Consider the following 19,710-nt stretch of genomic DNA (forward strand, 5'->3'; position numbering starts at 1 on the left):
CTCCATCTCAAAAAAAAAAAAAAAAGTTCCTACAGCCGGGTGCGGTGGCTCACGCCTGACTTTGGGAGGCTGAGACGGGTGGATCATGAGGTCAGGAGTTCAAGACCAGCCTGGCCAAGATGGTGAAATCCTGTCTCTACTAAAAATACAAAAATTAGCCAGGCGTGGTGGCGGGTGCCTATAATCCCAGCTACTCGGGAGACGGAGGCAGAGAATTGCTTGAACCTGCGAAGCAGAGGCTGCAATGAGCTGAGATTGTGCCACTGCACTCCAGCCTGGACCACTGAGACTCTGTCTCAAAAAAAAAAAAAAAAAGTTCCTACATAGTGGCTGATGCTATCATTATCTGCAAACAGGCAGACTTCTTCCACACGGTTGACAGAAGAGGAAAGTGTGCTGATGAAACTTTCTAGCAAATGATAACTTTTGTAATTAGCACACTCTTTGCTTAACAGAAAATCCAATGTTTGACATTTTTTATTTACATGAAGGTACATTGGCAGTGTGTGTGTTCTGCCTATGAAAATGTTCGCCTTTCTGTTAAAGTTGAATTTTCCCCAGTGCTTTAAACATAAGAAATGGTTTAGGAAAAAAAAATTCTATTTCATTTTCAAGGAACATAATAATTAGACAAAAGTTCTGCACATCGATATAATTAGAAAGGATTTGGAAGCTGTTCATTTGCTTTTCACTGCTCCCCTAGAGCAAATATTCAACATTTCCCCTGTTTATACTGTTCATTTGCTTAGCAAACTTTCTCAAATAATTAATAATGCCAAGATGAATTTTAGCCTCGCTTGTCCAAATAATCCCAGACTGCAAACAGGTGATGGTTGAATTAGGAAGGTTTTGCTGAGAGTACACCATCGGTTTAGCTGGTCTCTCCTTTCCTTGTGTGGTATTTACCTGGCTTCTTGGTGATTTGTCTGTTTCTCTTACTACTTAAACCCAGCAAAAAATAAATAAATAAGTAAAATGGCAATCAAATGCAATAAAACAAAGCAAGCATTCAGCAGGTGAAATAAACGTGCATCCCATGTAGCCTTTGTGTCTGTTCTGTTTTCTTCTTGTTCGATCCTTCTATCTGATTAATTTCTTTTCTCTCAGATTTTTTCAGAGTTCATTCTTCCCTGTCACTTTAACTTATAGGAAGTCGGCACATAATGTTTTGCTTATTTTTCCTTATGAGATTCATTCCATAATTCAACATTTCGGTGCCTTCTGTGTACTGGAATTCAGAGATACCAAAATGGGTAAGATTGAATCCAGGTGAAGGGGATATGGGAATTCATTGTACTATTCTTGACATTTTTCTATGAAGTTGATTTTTTTTTTTTGAGACGGAGTCTCACTCTATAGCCCAGGCTGGAGTGCAGTGGCGGATCTTGGCTCACTGTGTCCTCCACCTCCCAAGTTCCAACGATTCTCCTGCTTCAGCCTCCCAAGTAGCGGGGATTACAGGCACGTGCCACCATGCCCAACTAATTTTTGTATTTTTGGTAGAGATGGGGTTTCACCATGTTGCCCAGGCTGGTCTCGAACTCCTGACCTTAGGTGATCCAACCCCACCTCCTGGCCTCCCAAAGTGCTATGATTACAGGCGTGGTTTTTTTTTTTTGAGACAGAGTCTTGCTCTGTTGCCCAGGCTGGAGTGCACTGGTGAGATCATAACTCACTGATGCGTCCATCTCTTGGCTCAAGCGATCTTCCTATGTCAGCTGTCCAAGTAGCTGGGACTATAGGTGTGTGCCACTATGCCCAGCTAATTTTTTATTTTTTGTGGAGATGAGGGTCTTTCTATGTTGTCCAGGCTGGTCTCAATCTCCTGAGTTCAAGCGATCCTCCCACTTTGGCCTCCCAAGTTGCTAAGATTACAGGCATGAGCCACTGTGCCTGGCTGGAAATGAATTCTTTATATCAGAGCTTGCACAGTAATAGCCTCTGGGCTGAAACAGCCCACATGCATGTTTATTTGGCTCTTAATGTTTTGTTTTTTAAATTGTTGAATTAGTTGTCAACCTTGGAAAATGAGCAGATTTCTCATAAATACTTGATTATGGTGTTTTCTTGAAAATATCAATAGAGTCTGTTAACACCAAATCAGAATTCTGCATGGCAACAATTGTCCCGCCACCCAAGTTAGGTGGAGACTTTCCCCCTTAGGAGGGAGGTGGCCTGTCTAATGACTGGCTTCTCTCATTGTGTCTGTCAGCATTTGTACTTAGAATTCTACTTTCGTATTAACTTGTACAGTTTTGAAAACTCCTGTGGACTTCCTTGTGTGCCATACTGGACTATACTTATTCTTTTTGTTTGTTTGTTTTTTATTTTTAGATAGAGTCATGTTTTCTCACCCAGGCTGGAGTGCAGTGGTGTGATCTCAGCTCACTGCAGCCTCTATTCCCTGGGTTCAAGTGATTCTCCTGACTCAGCCTCACGAGTAGCTGGGATTACAGGTATCTGCCACCACACCTGGCTAATTTTTGTATTTTTTGTAGAGATGGAATTTCACTATGTTGGCCAGGCTGGTTTTGAACTCCTGACCTCAAGTGATCTGCCCACCTTGGCTTCCCAAAGTGCTGGGATTACAGGCATGAGTCACCATGCCCAGCTTCTTTTTGTTTTAATCTGAAAAAAGGAATATATTATCTGCCTTTAGAAACTTCATAGTATGGTGAGAAAGCAGACATAAACAGATGACTACATTTCAACATGGGAGTCCTTAGAAGATAATATTTGTAGAGGTCTTCCCCTTTCCCAAAGCAGTGTGGCCCACTGCCTGCTATTGTAAATAAAGTTTTATTGGAATGCAGCTACACCCTTTCACATACGTACAGTCTGTTGCTTTTTCTTGAGAGTTGAATAGTTGTGAAAGAGACTGTGTGGCCCATAGGTCAAAAATATTTACTATCTGGCCCTTTACAGAAAACTGTTGCTGACGGTTGCCATGGCGGATCTGATTTGATTCCTAAGACAGCTCAATGGGATATGCTGATTGTGTCTGTTTTATACCGCACACCTAGTAGGTAGCAGAGCCAGGACTCAGTCGTGTAAGGCCTACACTTGTTAGTATGTTATGGAAGGCCCATCTTAGCCCTGTCACTGCCAGGTTTTCACATCTGGAGAGTAAGTCTGTGGGGGCCTGGCCACTGGGCTGATGGAAGAATATACATTTTGAAAGGCACCCGTTTTGACTATATTCCCAGCTCCCTCAGCATCTGGTCCCATGACTGCTTCTCTGTTTCCAAATGGGAGTAGGCTAATGCAGAGCAATGTGGTTGGTTGCAGGAAAGAACTTCACACTGTTTGCAGAGCACTTTATGTAAAAGTAAGAAAGCATGATGTCCCATGGGGCTTTACAGCTTTAACAATTGCCCTGTGGATCATATCACCTTGAAGTAGAGAATTTCTCTAGGAAATTAGCTCCCCTCCAGCCTCATCTTTTTAGACGCTCGCCTACCTGCTCTCATACCCAGAGGTTTTATACTGCACTATACAGCGTCTATCAATATGTTTTTACATATTCAAAAACAGTGATTTCAGGCCAGGCATGGTGGCTCATGCCTGTAATCCTAGCACTTTGGGAGGCCGAGGCGGGAGGATCAGTTGAGCCCAGGAGTTTGAGATCAGCCTGGCCAACACAGTGAGACCCCATCTCTACAAAAAATTGTTAAAACTTATTTCGGCATGTCAACAGATGCCTGTGGTTTCAGCTACTCAGGAAGCTAAGGTGGGATCACCTTAGCCCAGGAGGTTGAGACTACAATGAACTGTGATCATGCCACTGCACTCCAGCCTGGGCAACGGAGCAAGACTCTGTCTCAAAAAAAAAAAAAATAGGTCATGGTGGCTCATACCTATAATCTCAGCACTTTGGGAGGCCAAGGCAGGTGGATCACTTAAGGTCACAAGTTTGAGACCAGCCTGGCCAACATGGTGAAACCCCGTCTCTACTAAAAGTACAGAAATTAGTTGAGCATGGTGGCAGCTGCCTGTAATCCCAGCTTCTTGGGAGTCCGAGGAGGGGGAAATCATTTGAATCTGGGAGGCAAAGGTTGCAATGAGCCTAGATTGCACCACTGCACGCCCAGCCTGGGCGACAGAGCAAGATTCTGTCTAAAAAAAAAAGAAAAAAGCCAGGTGTGGTGACTCACGCCTATAATCCCAACACTTTGGGAGGCTGAGGCGGGCAGATCACGAGGTCAGGAGTTTGAGACTAGTGTGGCCAACATGGTGAAACCCCATCTCTACTAAAAATACAAAATTTAAAATTAAAAATAAAAAATTAGCTGGGCGTGGTGGTGGACGCCTGTAATCCCAGCTATTCAGGAGGCTGAGACAGGAGAATCACTTGAACCTGGGAGGCAGAGGTTGCAGTGAGCCGAGATCATGCTGCTGCAGTCCAGCCTGGGCTATAGAGTGAGACTCTGTCTCAGAAAAAAAAAAAAAGAAGTAATTTCACATAAGAACCTGGACTTCTCAGTCTCTTGATAAACAGGGTGCTTTGGGCCCTCAGCACTTCCTTGTCACATAGCTCTGGTCCTCTAGCACTGAACAGTGGCCACCCCCTTGACCTGGGACATGTCGATGACCCCTTCTGGCTGGTGTTACCTGTCATCTGGTGCTCACTTCTTCCATTGAGCATATTGGCCTCCTTTGCAGGCATCTGAGATTTCAATCCCAGCCCAAGACACTTGGGAAGGTTGGCCGTCTCTGGAGTACACCATTTCTTTCCCATCTCTCTGCCTTGCCTGCGCTGTGTTCCCTGCCAGCTGTGCCGTTCTTTCAAGTCACTTCCACACTGTAAATTGCAGTGACCAGCACCACCTGCAGAATTAGCTCCTCCCCGATGGCGGACCCCATAGCTAGTCATGCATGTGTTGTATCACAGGAACGGGCTCCATGCCTTTCTCCCTCTTTGAGGGTAGAGACTCACTTCTTTCCTTTGTATGCCCAACACTGGCACAGGCAGATCCCATGAGTGTTTGCTGGGTTGACACTGTAACCAGGAAAGAGATTAACGGATTTATTCCCTGGTGAATTGCTGGACAGTCTCCATAAAGTAGACAGAGGAAAGGGCCTTGTAGCCAAGCTTCCAGGCCAAGCTTCCAGGGACCGTGGTTGGATCCTTTTTCTCTCCTTTTTTTTTTTCTCTTTTTTTTGAGACAGTCTCGCTGTGTCACCCAGGTTGGAGTGCAGTGGTGTGATCTTGGCTCGCTGCAACCTCTGCCTCACGGGTTCAAGCAATTTTCCTGTCTCAGCCTCCTGAGTAGCTGGGACTGCAAGTGCCTACCACCATGCCTGTCAATTTTTTTGTTTTTTGTTTTTTTTTTTAGTGGAGACAGGGTTTCACCATATTGGTCAGGCTGGTCTTGAACTCCTGATCTTAGATAATCCACCCACCTTGGCCTCCCAAAGTGCTAGGATTACAGGCGTGAGCCACCTCGCCCGGCCTGGTCCTTTTTCTCTAGTGGATATGTATGGTTTCCCCAGACAACCCAGTCCTCATACTATTCCCGCTCCTAGCTACCTATCCTGTCCCCCGCAGCTGCTCCCCGTGCTCTCCCATTAGCATTCCTGTCCTAGCCCAATTTACTTTCCTAGTGATCGCTTTCTTTCCCAGCTCCCACTTCGCTTCAGAGCCCACTGCTGCCTTGACCACCCTTAGCAGTGGACCCTCTGATTTAACATGTCCTTTGGGGAGAGGAAAGTTATGGGTAAACGTAGCGCCTGGCAGGAAGTCAGAGCACTACAGATATCTGGTCACCTGCAGGGCCCACCACACTTTTCTAAACTCTAAGTGAACCTGCAGTGCAGTGTGTGTGTGTGTGTGTGTGTGTGTGTGTATGTGTATGTTTTTCCCCTGCAATGAGTCCCAAACTATTTAGAAACATTTCATGAACTCTCTAATATCCCAAAAGTTAGAGCTAGAAGGGACTTGATAGATCTAGCCTAGGGTCCCATTTTGGGGACTTGGAAGTAGCTCAGAACCCTGAAGTTCCCTTGCAGGGGTCACACATGTAGAGGCCTGCAGGGGCTAGGTAATGTAAATGACTGTCCTGACCAGAGTTTATTTCCTTACACTGCTTATGTCAGTTTCCAACACCTAAATACACACTGCATACCTAAGAATATTCTTCAGTTTCATAAAGAAATCTGTTGTTGGCCAGGCGTGGTGGCTCACGCCAGTAATCCCAGCACTTTGGGAGGCCAAGGCGGGTGGATCATGAGGTCAGGAGATCGAGACCATCCTGGCTAACATAGTGAAACCCTGTCTCTACTGAAAATACAAAAAATTAGCCAGACGTGGTGGCAGGTACCTGTAGTCCCAGCTACGCAGGAGGCTGAGGCAGGAGAATGGTGTGAACCCAGGAGGCGGAGCTTGCAGTGAGCCGAGATCACGCCACTGCACTCCAGCCTGGGCAACAGAGCAAGACTCTGTCTCAAAAAAAAAAAAAAAAAATCTGTTGTCAGCCAAGGGCAGTGGCTCATGCCTACAATTCCTGCACTTTGGGAGACTGATGCAGGAGGACTGCTTGAACTCAGGAGTTTGAGACCATCCTGGGCAATATGGCAGACCCCAGCTCTACCAAAAAATGTTATAAATTAGCTGGGCTTGGTGGCACATGCCTGTAGTCCTAGCTCCTTAGGAGGCTGAGGTGAGCGGATCACTGAAGCCCAGAAAGTCGAAGTTACTATGGTGAGCCATGATCACACCACTTTGACTCCAGCCTGGCCGACAGAGGGAGACCCTATCTCAAAAAAATAATAATGGTAAGGCCGGGCAGGGTGGCTCACGCCTGTAATCCCAGCACTTTGGGAGGCCGAGGCAGGCAGATCACAAGGTCAGGAGATCGAGACCATCCTGGCTAATACGGTGAAACCCTGTCCCTACTGAAAATACAAAAAAAATTAGCCGGGCATGGTGGCGGGTGCCCATAGTCCCAGTTACTCGGCAGACTGAGTCAGGAAAATGGCGTGAACCTGGGAGGTGGAGGTTGCAGTAAGCCGAGATCGCGCCACAGCACTCCAGCCTGGGCGACAGAGTGAGACTCTGTCTCAAAAAATAATAATGATAATAATAATAATAATAACAGTAATAATAATAATAGGACCTTCCCATAGGGATGCTAGGTGAATCCTGTGAATTCATCCATCTAAAACCCTTAGAACAGGGCCTGGTGCTTGGTAGCCTCTCAGTACAACTCAGCTACGTGGAGAAGGAACACATCTCCTTTCCATAGGATTCTGGGAGATCTCATGCACTACTTCCAGCATTTATCAAGGCAGATTGGCAGATCATTTTTGGGAGATGCAAATACTCAAAAGACACTTTAATTAGGGTACACATACACACCCGTGCACGTTTTCACAAGTGCAAAGTCTTCACTTGTATACTATGGGGAGCTGGGACGGCTGGATGAGGCTGGGTTGGAGTGCAGAGTGGGAATGGGTTTAGGAGCTTGTCTGATGGATACAGAGGTAGATTAAAATATATTTCAGCCTGGGAAGTGTGTTGACACATAAGCCGCTGATTAGATTAAAGAAGTGTAGCATTTACTTATCTTTACTATTTCAAATGGAAAAAAAAAATCAATATTTTCCAATTATCTTCACTAGGGTATTAAACTGACTTTGTCATATTTTGTTTCACCATCCCAGAAAGAGCAGGAGGAAGGGGTCAGGAAAGCACATTGCAAGAGCAGAGCGGATGACGTCTTCACTGCAGTACATGGTCATGCCTCCCGTCCCTTCCAGCATTGTCTATTCAGAAATTCAGTCATTCACTCGTTCATCCATTTCAGAAATTTCTACTGATGCACACTCCATTCTAGGCACTATTCCAGGTGTGGAGAATTCAGTGATAAGCCAGACAGCAGCCTCTGGTTTCATGGGGCTTATTTTTGGTTGGGTAGACAGACCACAAACATATTAATAAGAAAATGTCAGTAAGTGCCATGCAGAAGGTTAAGACAGGGAGGACTGAGGGCTGGGTCCCTCTGGAGAGGTGGGTTGTTTTAAGCTGAAATCGCATTGCTAAGAAGGATCCCTCATAAGACCAGGGCATGAGTGCTCTCGGCCCAGAGGAGAGGGCCAAGGCCCTGAGGCAGGAAGGAGTCTTGGGTCTATGGAGCAGAAGAAGGATGTGGGACTAGGTGCAGTGGCGCATGCCTGTGGTCCCAGCTACGCAGGAGTCCACTTGGGAGGATCGCTTGAGCCTGGGAGGTTGAGGCTGCAGTGAGCTGTGATCACATCACTGCAGTCCAGCCTGGGCAACAGAGCAAGGTTCCTTCTCTAAATACAAAGAAGAAAGACAGTAGGGCTGCAGGGAAGAGGGAGGAGAGGTCCAGAATATCCCATGGGCCAGGCCATGCAGAGCCTGGTCAGAATGGGGCTCGGATTCTTTTCTACATGCACAGGGAAACATTAGAAGGTCAAGCAGGCAAGTGGTAGGGTCTGGTTTTTATATGGCTGCCATAGGAAAATCCAGCCAAGAGTGGAGGCAGGGATACCTACTAGGTGGCTGTTGAAAAAGTTGGTCATGCATGGTGGCTCATGCCTCTAATCCCAGCACTTTGGGAAGCTGAGGCGGGTAGAATTGCTTGAACCCAGGAGTCCAAGACCAGCTGAGCAACACAGTGAGACCCATCTCTACTAAATTAAAAAAAAAAAAAAAAAAAAAAAAAAACTCGCCATGGTGGCATACACCTGTGTCCCAGCTACTTAGGAGGCGGAGGCAGGAGGATCACTTGAGCCCAGTAGGTTGAGGCTGCAGTGAGCCATGACCATGCCCACTGCACTCCGGCCTGGGCAGCAGAGCAAGAGCCTGTCTCAAATAAATAAATAAATACATACATACATACATACATAAATAAAACAGAAAAAAAAAAAGTCCAGGGGGAGTTGACGGGGGCCTGGTTTGGAAAGAGGGATGATAGGAATGAACAGACTCCAGATCTATTTGGAAGCCCAAGTTCAATTGAAATGGCTGTGATCCATGAATAGTCAGCAGTTTATGGGAACTAATAACTGCTAAGTACTTACTGTATGCAGGGCGCTGTTCTGAGCATTTTACATGTAGTGCCTTAACCCTGACAATAGACTTAAATGGAGTTAGGACTAATAGAACTCCCAAATGGGTAATGAGTAGCTAAGTGAGACCTGCTGACCCAGAGCCTCCCCTCTCAGCCACCACGCAGCATTGTCCCCAAGCTGTTATGTAATTATGAAGCCCGAAGCTCGTGGAAGAACACATGGCTAAGCATTTCTAAACCAAGCAAATGCGCGTTAACAGTGTGCAGGTTATAAATAACCATTTCTGTCTGCCAGCTGCTGTTTGGATTTGGAAAGGAAAAGAGGATCTTAGCATGACTTGTTTATCCTAGGTAATTTGGTAGTAAACTGGGCCCCAGAAGTCAAGTTACACAGAAAATGCAAAGGAAAAGTGACAGGGGTTTTGTATCAGGCTTTCCATGAAGGAAGGTAACTTAAAGGCCCACATCAGCCTGGAGGCACACATGGGGAATGAAGGGAAGGGGTGTTGCAAAGCCAGTGTCTACCTGGCTGGCTTTCTTTCTCTCTCTCTTTCTTTTTTTTTTTTTTGATGGAGTTTCACTCTTCTTGCCCAAGTTAGAGTAATGGCACGATCTCGGCTCACTGCAACCTCCATCTACTGGGTTCAAGTGGTTTTCCTGCCTCAGTCTCCCTAGTAGCTGGGATTAAAGGCATGTGCCACGACACCTGGCTAATTTTTTGTGTTTTTAGTAGACACAGGGTTTCACCATGTTAGCCAGGCTGGTCTTGAACTTCTGACCTCAGGTGATCCACCCGCTTCACCTCCCGAAGTGCTGGGATTACAGGAGTGAGCCACCACGCCCAGCCCTACCTGACTTTCAAACAGTCCTGCTCTTTGTCTAATAGATTTATGTTGTTTTAGTGGGATGTCCTTAAAGAAGTCCCCTCAGAACAGGTCCATGGCATCAAGATAAAGAAATAATAGGAGTCCGGGCACGGTGGCTCATGCCTGTAATCCTGGCACTTTGAGAGGCTGAGGCGGGTGGATCACTTGATGTCAGGAGTTCAAGACCAGCTTGGCCAACACAGTGAAACTCCGTCTCTACTAAAAATGCAAAAATTAGCGGGGTGTGATGGCATGCCCCTGTAATCCCAGCTACTTGGGAGGCTGAGGTGGGAGAATCGCTTGAACCTGGGAGGCGGAGCTTGCAATGAGCCAAGATTGCGCCACTACACTCCAGCGTGAGTGACAGAGTGAGACTCTGTCTCAGAAAAAAGAGAAAAGAAATAATGGGAAAGTCAGGCGTGCTGCTTCACGCCTGTAATCCCAACACTTTGGAAGGCAAAGGTGGAGATTGCTTTGAATCCAGGAGTTTGAGCCCAGCGTGGGCAACATAGTGAGACCCCCGTCTCTATAAAAATAATTTTTAGCCAAATGTGGTGGTACATGCCTATAGGGCCAGCTATTCTGGAGGCTGAGATGGGAGAATGGCTTGAGCCCAGGAGTTTGAGACTGCCGTGTGCTGTGATCACACCACTGTACTCTAGCCTGGGCAACAGAGCGAAACATCTCAAAAGAAAAGGAAGAATGGGAAAGTGGGAGATTTTTCCATTTGTCTGCCTAGTTATTATGTACCTAGTTGGAAACTAGAGGCCTGATTTTTTTAGCCTGTACAGAGCCTTAAGATTTTTTAAATTATTCATCACCATTTAAAAATTAGAAGACTAGATTTATTTACCACTTCTATGGAAAATCTAATCCAACAAAACCAGGTCCACCTTTCTCAATGGAAACCAGCAGCTGTTCTTTTTTTTTTTTTTCTTTGAAGAGATAGAGTCTTGCTTTGTTGCCCAAGAGCTGCTCCTACCTTAACCTCCCAAAGTGATAGGATTACAGGCATGAGCAACCATGCCCCTCCTGGACAGCTGTTCTTAGCCTGCCTTGTTCCCATCCTGCTACCTTCCTTTGTTTGCCTCACTCCAACACATGTCTATCTTTGTGAACACTATAGGTAGAAGCCAGAATCAAGGTTCAGGAAGCCGGCTGGGTGTGGTGGCTCACTCCTGTAATCCCAGCACTTTGGGAGGCCAAGGTGGGCAGGTCACCTGAGGTCAGGAATTCAAGACCAGCCTGGCCAACATGGCAAAACCCAGTCTCTACTAATACAAAAGTAAGCCGGGCATGGTGGTGGGTGCCTGTAATCCCCGCTACTCGGGAGACCGAGGCAGGAGAATTGCTTGAACCCGGGAGGCGGAGGTTGCAGTGAGCTGAGATTGCGCCACTGCACTCTAGCCCCAGGCGACAGAGTGAGACTGTCTAAAAAAAAAAAGGAAGTTGAAATGGGGGAAGGGGAGTGGGGGTAGTAATGACAGGGGGTGCTCTCCTTCCTGGACTGGAAGAACGGTGTGCAGGCAGCAGGGTGGGGCAAACATGCTGAGCACTGGGTCAGCCGTTAAACTAATGGGTTGCTAACCCTTCCTTGCTTCCTTGCTGTGTGACCGTGGGCAGTTTGCTTTGCTTCTGTGACCCATGTGGCTTTGTCATTGCAAATGGTAGGAAATCCCAAGAGCTATCACCCAGGGAAGAAGCTGACAATGGCAGGTGCTCAGAAAGCACTGGAAAAACTGACTCCCAGTGAAATCAGATCCTCAGACAACCCATCTTTATCTTTTTTTTATCTTTTTATCTTTTTTTATGTACCTTCCTTTATCTTTTTTTTGTTTGTTTGTTTTTCCCTTCTCATCTTCTCTAGCCATTTCATAAAAACTTTGCCCTCAAGTAAATGAGCAGGTCACCAATAACCTATTGGCTTCACTAAGGAACTGTTGTTTCAATTTCCAGAAACCATATTTTGTCATCATTTCATTCTTATCTCTCACACATTACTGATTGATCTCTTAAAAGAAGGCAGTTTGTCCTCCAAAATTACTGTGTTCTCTTTCCAGCAAGCTTTGGGGTCCTGAGGTTCACAGAGGCTCCTCCATCTTCCTCTGACAGACCGCCTGCCCCATCTTAGGTCTTGGATGGGAGAGTCTATAGCATTTCTCATTATGTTATGTTTTTTACACATTTAAATCAGCCTTTGGACATTGCATATTTTTTGTTTGTTTTAGCTTTTTGAATAGGAAATAAATCCAAATAGATAATTCAAAAATAAAAATGAGACCAGGCACGTGGCTGACACCTATAATCTCAGCACTTTGGGAGACTAAGACAAGAGGATCGATTGAGCCCAGGAGGCTGAGACCAGCCTGGGCAACATAGCAAGACTCCACCTCTACAAAAAAGTAAATAAGCTGGATGTGGTGGCACATCCTTTTTTTTTTTTTTCCTGTTTTGTTTTTGTTGTTGTTTGAGAAGGAGTCTCCCTCTATTGCCTAGGCTAGAGTGCAGTGGCGCTATCTTGACTCACTGCAACCTCCGTCTCCCAGGTTCAAGCGATTTTCCCACCTCAGCCTCCCGAGTAGCTGGCATTAAAGGCATCTGCCACCACGCCTGGGTACTTTTTGTACTTTTAGTAGAGATGGGGTTTCACCGTGTTGGTTGGCCAGGCTGTTCTTGAACTCTTGACCTCAGGTAATCCACCCACCTCAGCCTCCCAAAGTGCTGGGATTACAGGCGTGAGCCACTGCACCCAGTGGTGGCACACCCTTGTATCCCAACTACTCAGGAGGCTAAGGTGGGAGGATCATTTGTGTCCAGGAGTTCCAGGCTGCAGTGAGCTATGTTCACACCACTGCATTCCAGGATGGGCAACAGAGCAAGACTCAATCTGTAAAAGATAATAGTAATAGGAAAAGAAAAATAAAAACAATATAAAAATATACATTAAGAAGTCCCTCACATGGCTCTCTGGGTAGTTCTTTATGCAAATAGAACCAACATGAGTATATATTTTGATCTTCCCTTTTTCTTAGAGAAAAAGTTACATACAACATATACTTTCTTGTCTTGATTTTTTTTCACCTAAAATATGACCATCTTTTAAGGATTTATGAAGAGTAGAATATAAGAAGCTTGCTCATTCTTTCAGCTTTGTAAGGTTCAATTACGTTGTGTAGATTCATCATACTTACTCAGTGACTTATTATTTCTAATATTTGCTATTGCAAATCATGATACAGCAAATACCTTGCGCATAGTTTGTTTCCTATCTGTGGACACATTTCTTCACGGCTGATTCCTAGTAGTGATATTGCTAGCTTAAAGAAAAAATGCATTTGTGCTTTTGAGGGATTACAGGCGTGAGCCACCGGGCCTTGCCCCAGGAATAAGAAATAAGTTTTTTGAGACCAAGTCTGGCTCTGTTGCCAGGCTGGAGTATAGTGGTGCAATCTCGGTTCTCTGCAACCTCTGCTTCCTGGGTTCAAGTGGTTCTCCTGCCTCAGCTTCCTGAGTAGCTGAGACTACAGGCACATGCTATCACACCCAGCTAATTTTTGTATTTTTAGTAGAGACGAAGTTTCACCATGTTGGCCAGGATGGTCTTGATCTCTTGACCTCGTGATCTGCCCACCTGGGCCTCCCAAAGTGCTGGGATTATAGGTGTGAACCACCACACCTGGCCGGAAATAATTTCTTAATCCAAAACTCTTTTGTGTTGGGGAGGCCCTTACACTGGATTTCTTTACCTGCAGATTTCTATTGAGTTCCTTTTATTCTCCAAAACCTGACCTTACGTGCCAAGGCTGAGCATTTTACCTGACTCGATGGGTGTGAGGGTCTAATGTCAAGCCTGCCTCTGCACTTTGGTATTTGGTATTTGCCGTCTTCTAGATCTTTTCAGTAAGCCATCTGGCTAGAAGGGAGCTCCACCTTCACTGGGGAATTCTTTCCTTCCAGTCTCTTTATTAATTGCTGTGGGACTCCATAGCACATTAAACAGCTGCATCCCAGAAGAGTTCCTTACTTGGAACTTCTTCCTCAGCACATGCTTGTACTGCCTTTGTTCTTGTACCAGCCTTTACTGACCTGGCCGAGGGACAGTTAGAGTCTAGTGCTTAGGAGTGCAGGCTCAGGAGCCAAATTGCCCAGATTGAAATTAAATCTCTGCCACTCACTAACTGTGTGGTATTGGACAAGTTTCCTAATCTCTTTGGGTCTCAGTGCCCTCATCTGCCAAGTGGGATAATATAGTACCTATTTCATAGGGTGGTTGTGAGGAGTAAATGATTTGATGTATGTGCTTAGCCCCGAGCCCACAGTGCCTGGCACGTAGTAAACCCTGACTACAGGTGAGCTCCCACGGTAATGGCAGTGATGACAATGATGGCAGTGGTGATGATGGTTGACAGTGACAGTGAGGGTAAAGTCAGTGGTGATTACAGTGACAGTGATGGTGATGACCGTGACAATGATGTGGATAGTAATGATGATGACGGTGATGATGGTGATTAAGAGCACACTGAGCCCTGCCACTTAACAAGCTACATTTTTGTGACCTTGAGCAAGCAGTGCAATCACTTACCCTGTTTGTTTCTCATTTCTTCATTGTTTTATACCAATGGGAATAGTACTATTCATCTAAAGCAAGAGTCATACAACAGCCTGTGGGCCAGATCTGGCCTATCACCTGTTTGTTTGTTTGTTTGTTTGTTTGTTTGTTTGTTTTAGACAGAATCTTGCTCTGTTGCCCAGGCTGGAGTGCAGTGGTGCCATCTCAGCTCATTGCAACCTCTGCCTCCCATGTTCAAGCGATTCTCCTACCTCAGCCTCCCAAATAGCTGGGATTATAGGCACCCGCCACCACACCCAGCTAATTTTTTTGTTTAGTGGAGACAGGGTTTCACCATGTTGACCAGGCTGGTCTCAAACTCCTGACCTCAGGCAATCTGCTCGCCTTGGCCTCCCAAAGTGCTGGGATTATAGGCATGAGCCACCATGCCCAGCACCCCCCTTTTTTTAATTTTAAATTTTTATCTTTATTTTAGATTCGGGGGGGTGCATGTGCAGGTTTGTTACAGGGTATATTGCACGATGCTGAGGTTTGGGCTTCTATTAACCCCGTATAGTGAACCCATATAGTGAACATAGTATCCAACAGAAGTTTTTTAGCCCTTTCTCCCTCCCATTTTCAAGTTCCCAGTGTCTATTGTTCCCATCTTTATGTTCATGTATACCCAATGTTTAGCTCCCACTTGTAAGTGAGAATTTTTTAAAATAAAGTTTTATTGAAACACAATCACACCCATTGATTTGCATATTGTCTATGGCTGCTTTTGCTACAGTGGTGGAGTTGAGTAGTTGCACCAGAAACCTTGTGGTCTTATGACCTTATGGCATACATAGTGAAAAATATTTACTGTCTGGCTCTTTACAGAGAAAGTTTGCTGACCTCTGGTCTAAAGGAGTGGTTGTGAGGATGCAGGAGATGATGCCTCTGCCTAGAAACTCGCCACATTATAGGTGTCCAATACAGTGGCCCTGCATCAACCAAGCATTGAACTTTTATGAACTCAATGCTGGGCTCTTACCTCCACCACCACCACTCTCCTCCCACCTGAAGAGGATAAATAGAAGGAGTGATTACAATATGAATAGTTTAATTAGGAATATCATGAAATTGTGTTCTGCATATATATTTTTATCATGTACTATACATTTCCATATGCATCAAATATGCATGCATATTAGTCTACAGCAGTAGATATAAAAAGCTATGTCCTGTAGACTGTACTTTGTGGGTTGCTTAAGACTCTTTATCAAGGGTAATTTTGGCACTGATTTTCCCTTTGCCTGATGACTTCAGAAACCCACATCCAAGGAAGATGCGACTCCCCTCTAAATGGTAGTGATGAAGATTATCTTCATCTAGAGCAAAGTGTCAGAATGTGCTAACCATTGAAAATGAATCCTATGTGCAGATAAAACCTTGCTGAAATCATAAGTGGGAGAATAGTATTGTAGTTACAAAATTCAATGCAGTCACTTTTTTTTTTTCTTTTCCCCACACAGACATCTGTTCTATAAAGTGAAGTACACATGTATCGTTTACATTTGGCCTTATTTATTGCTTCATAGCTGAAGCAGGCAGGTCACCTTGCAAAATGCAGAGGAACACCCCCTTAATTTTGCAAGTGGCATATATTGATATTAATGTCACCTTTTTCCACTTCCTTCTTTGAGTTGTTGTGAGAATAAATGAGATATAGGTAGGAAGATGCTCAGAGAAGCTAAGTGCGGTAGACAGGCACAGTGTAATCTGGTTACAGCGCTTCCATCCTTGACAGGCAAGAGCCGTCTTCACATCGAGCTAATCTGGAGGAGAGAGAGAGGCTCAGTGATGCGAGGACTGGGCCAACCAATCTTCTAGGGAGCTTGGATAATAAATGCTCTTAATTGAGTGAATTCTCTTCATTATAAAATAAGCAAATTATTTTCTGATTTAATGAATTAAAAAGCTTCTAATTAACTCCAGTAGAAAGATTTGCTTTTATGTTTTATTTCATTTTATTCTTTTTGTTTTGTTTGTTTGTTTTTATAGAGACGAGGTCTTGCTATGTTACCCAGGCTGGTCTTGAACTCCTGGCCTCCAGTGATCCTCTTCCCTTGGCCTCCCAAAGTGCTAGGATTACAGGCATGAGCCATGACATCTGTCCTGCTTTCACATTTTAGTAGTTAAGCTCTGTGTTCTTTGCATTAATGTAACTGGACAACTGAATGCAGGTCTCATGCTTGCTGCTTGCAGAGTTCAATTAATAAGAGTGAGGTCTTGTAATAAGAAAGTGAATTTATTAACCAAAGCTAGTAAAGGGGAAGTGGTCGGATTCCTATCCAAAGTAACCACTTTCATTTTGTGGGGGAAGAAAACTCCAGTTTTCCCTTGCAGGAGTGAGCCAGGCACAGTGGCTCACTCCTGTAATCCCAGCACTTTGGGAGACCGAGACAGGCGGTTCACCTGAGGTCAGGAGTTCGAGACCAGCCTGGCCAACATGGTGAAACCCCATCTCTACTAAAAAAATATAAAAATTAGCCAGTGGGCACCTGTAATCCCAGCTACTTGGGAGGCTGAGGCAGGAGAATTGCTTGAACCTGGGAGGCAGAGTTTGCAGTAAGTAGAGATCATGCCACTGCACTCCAGCCTGGGCAACAGAGTGAGGCTCCATCTCAAAATAAATAAATACATAAATAAATACACAGGGAAAACTTGATAAGGAAGGCATGTAGGAATTGGGCTGAGTACTGTCTGTGTGTCTTGTTCTGGTGGCCATCTTGGGTCCCAGTCTACCTGGACGTTGGGCTGGCATCATCTCAACAATGGCTGGGTTGTTAACTCACCACTGTGAAGTCATCTCTGGAATTTTGCAGCTGGGTCTCCAGGCTTGATCCAAGATTAGCCCCTGGAACTTCTAAGAAGGCACATAGGCAAATACTAGTATACAGTTAGAGAAATGTGAAGACAGTATATACGGCCCTAGAGTCTGGCCGTGTCCAGTGGTTCATCCTAGGCCTTGGCTCTTCCCTTTATTCACACTTGCTTGGCAAAAGCATCATCCCTTGAGCTTTATCACCAGATGTGACCTCTCCCCTACCCCTCACTCACGTGCAGACTGACTAGAAGTGACCATGTCCAAAGACATGTGTCTTCTCTGAGACTCAGTCCCCATTGCCTTCCTCTTGCTAAGCTGTCACTAAGCATTTTTTGCTCCTGTCTTCTGAGTGCTCTTACCTAAGGGGACACTGGTTGTGGCATTTTCACAAATAGCCACTGGGGAGTGAAGTTGGGCAATTTAGGAGATACATTGACAATAATGCAGTGACTCTTGTTTTATATTTTCAAACCAAAGCAATATATTAGTTTTGCATCAAGGCATTCTTTTATAATGGACATTTGCATAAAAGTTGTGAAAACTGAATTGGAAACAGCATAGTTAAACATTATGATGTCACTCTGTTGAATTTATGCAGACCTTCAAATGTTAGTCTTCTGGCTCTCCCAGAAAAGCAACAGTTCTCTTTGAAATTGCCCATTATGTGAAATGCAGGTGATTACCACTCATTCACATCTGCACTGTCACCTGTGTGGTGGATTTGGGGGTTTGGTGCAGCACGTTGGTATGCTGTCAGCGAAGGTTATGTGTGTGTGCACAGAGGAAGGCATTTTTGTGGAAGGCATTTTATGTAATTCCCAACAATTTAATAAAAATGTAATTTAAAAGGGGAAACTACAGTCCCTAGGCCCTTTCAGAGTACAGATAATGTTTCAGATTAAAGGCTGGAGCTTTGTTCATTATAGTCAAATAACTTAAGTGTGTGAATTACCATTTTCCTTGCCGTTGGTCTATTTCAAAAGTGTGCCAGTTTCCCATTATAATAATAGGCTGCATTTTCTTAAAATCATTTGATTATGATTGGTCCCGTCTATTCAGTTTGCAAATAAAAAGCTTTTGTGGTGATAAACTAGCTGTTCTAAAACAGCCTTAATCTTGGTTCTGCTTTTGAACTGCGACAGGTCAGACTCTGCGAAAGGCTGAGAGAAGCCGGTCCTGCTCACGAGAGAAAAAGGAGGTAAATGTATCCCTGGCGAGGGCTGATGGGAGGCAACTCTATCTGAAAGGACCTGAGGGAGCAGGGTGGCGAATAAGTGTCCCTAAATCTACTGTTTTCTCTCGGGGTCCCAAGCTTGAATCCTGGAGCAAATGACAGTGAGCAACTAGGCTTACCAACCCAGTGTCACTTGTAATAATCATCACTTGTAATAATCATGTCTAACTGAGTGTATCGGTTAGCTTCATCTGTGTAACAGATCATCCCAGATTTTAGTGGCTTAAAACAGCAACCAGACATTTAGTTCTGGATTTGGTGGGTTAGCAATTTGGGCTTATCAGGGCAGTTCTGCTGCTGGACCAGGCTCTGCATGGAGCTCACTCATGCTTCTGCAGTTCATGGCTGTGTTGACTAGGGGGTGGTTGAGTGTCAGGGTGCCTCAGTTCTCCTCCGAATACTTCTCATGTGCCAGCAGTCTAGGCAGGTTTTTTCACATCGTGCTTCAAGGGCTCAAGAGTGTAGCAGTGGCAACTGCAGAACTTCTTGAGTCCTAGGCTTACAAGTTACACAGTGTCGCTTCTACCACTTTCTGTTCTATTTTTTTTTTTTTTTTTTTTTTTTGAGACGGGTCACGCTCTGTTGCCCAGGCTGGAATGCAATGGCTTGATCTCAGCTCACTGCAACCTCCACCTCCCGGGTTCAAGTGATTCTTCTGCCTCAGCTTCCCAAGTAGCTGGAATTACAGGCTCCCGCCACCACACCTGGCTAATTTTTGTATTTTTAGTAGAGACAGGGTTTCACCATGCTGGCCAGACTGGTCTTGAACTCCTGGCCTCAGGTGATCCGCCTGCCTCCATCTCCCAAAGTGCTGGAATTACAGGTGTGAGCCACCGCACCCAGCCCCACTTTCTGTTCTTGAAAGCAAGCCACAAGCTCCCAGATTCAAGGGGTGGGGAAATAGACCTCACCTTTTGATGGGAAGAGCTACAGAATATTGTGGTCATTCTTGAAACCTACCACCCTCCCCCGTCTCCCCAACCCCTACCTCTGAACCCACCTGCTCTGTGCCAGGCACCAGGGGGACCTGGACTAGAGGTTGAGTGAAACACAGTCCTTGATCTCGGGATATGCACTGTCTAGTTGGAAGAGAGCTACAGCAGATCATTACAATACAGTGTGAGAAGTGCCATCATAGAAGGACAGAGAAA

The 19,710-nt window shown here is 45.1% G+C and overlaps 1 protein-coding gene across 9 annotated transcripts in view; it reads left to right on the forward strand.

Moving 5' to 3' along the window:
• KIAA0556 (KIAA0556 ortholog) overlaps positions 1–19,710 on the forward strand; it is a 233,999-nt gene that overhangs the window by 5,821 nt on the left and 208,468 nt on the right. For all 9 annotated transcript variants that reach the window (XR_002726524.1, XM_023192932.1, XM_023192933.1 and 6 more), the window contains one exon: positions 18,468–18,523. Coding sequence is in view for 6 of the 9 variants with exons in the window: in XM_023192932.1 (XP_023048700.1) it covers positions 18,468–18,523 (56 nt within the window). In the remaining 3 variants the exon portion in view is untranslated. Of the gene's footprint in view, positions 1–18,467; positions 18,524–19,710 lie in introns of those variants that run through there.

This window comes from Piliocolobus tephrosceles, chromosome 17, assembly GCF_002776525.5.
Source record: "Piliocolobus tephrosceles isolate RC106 chromosome 17, ASM277652v3, whole genome shotgun sequence".
Lineage (NCBI taxonomy): Eukaryota > Metazoa > Chordata > Mammalia > Primates > Cercopithecidae > Piliocolobus > Piliocolobus tephrosceles.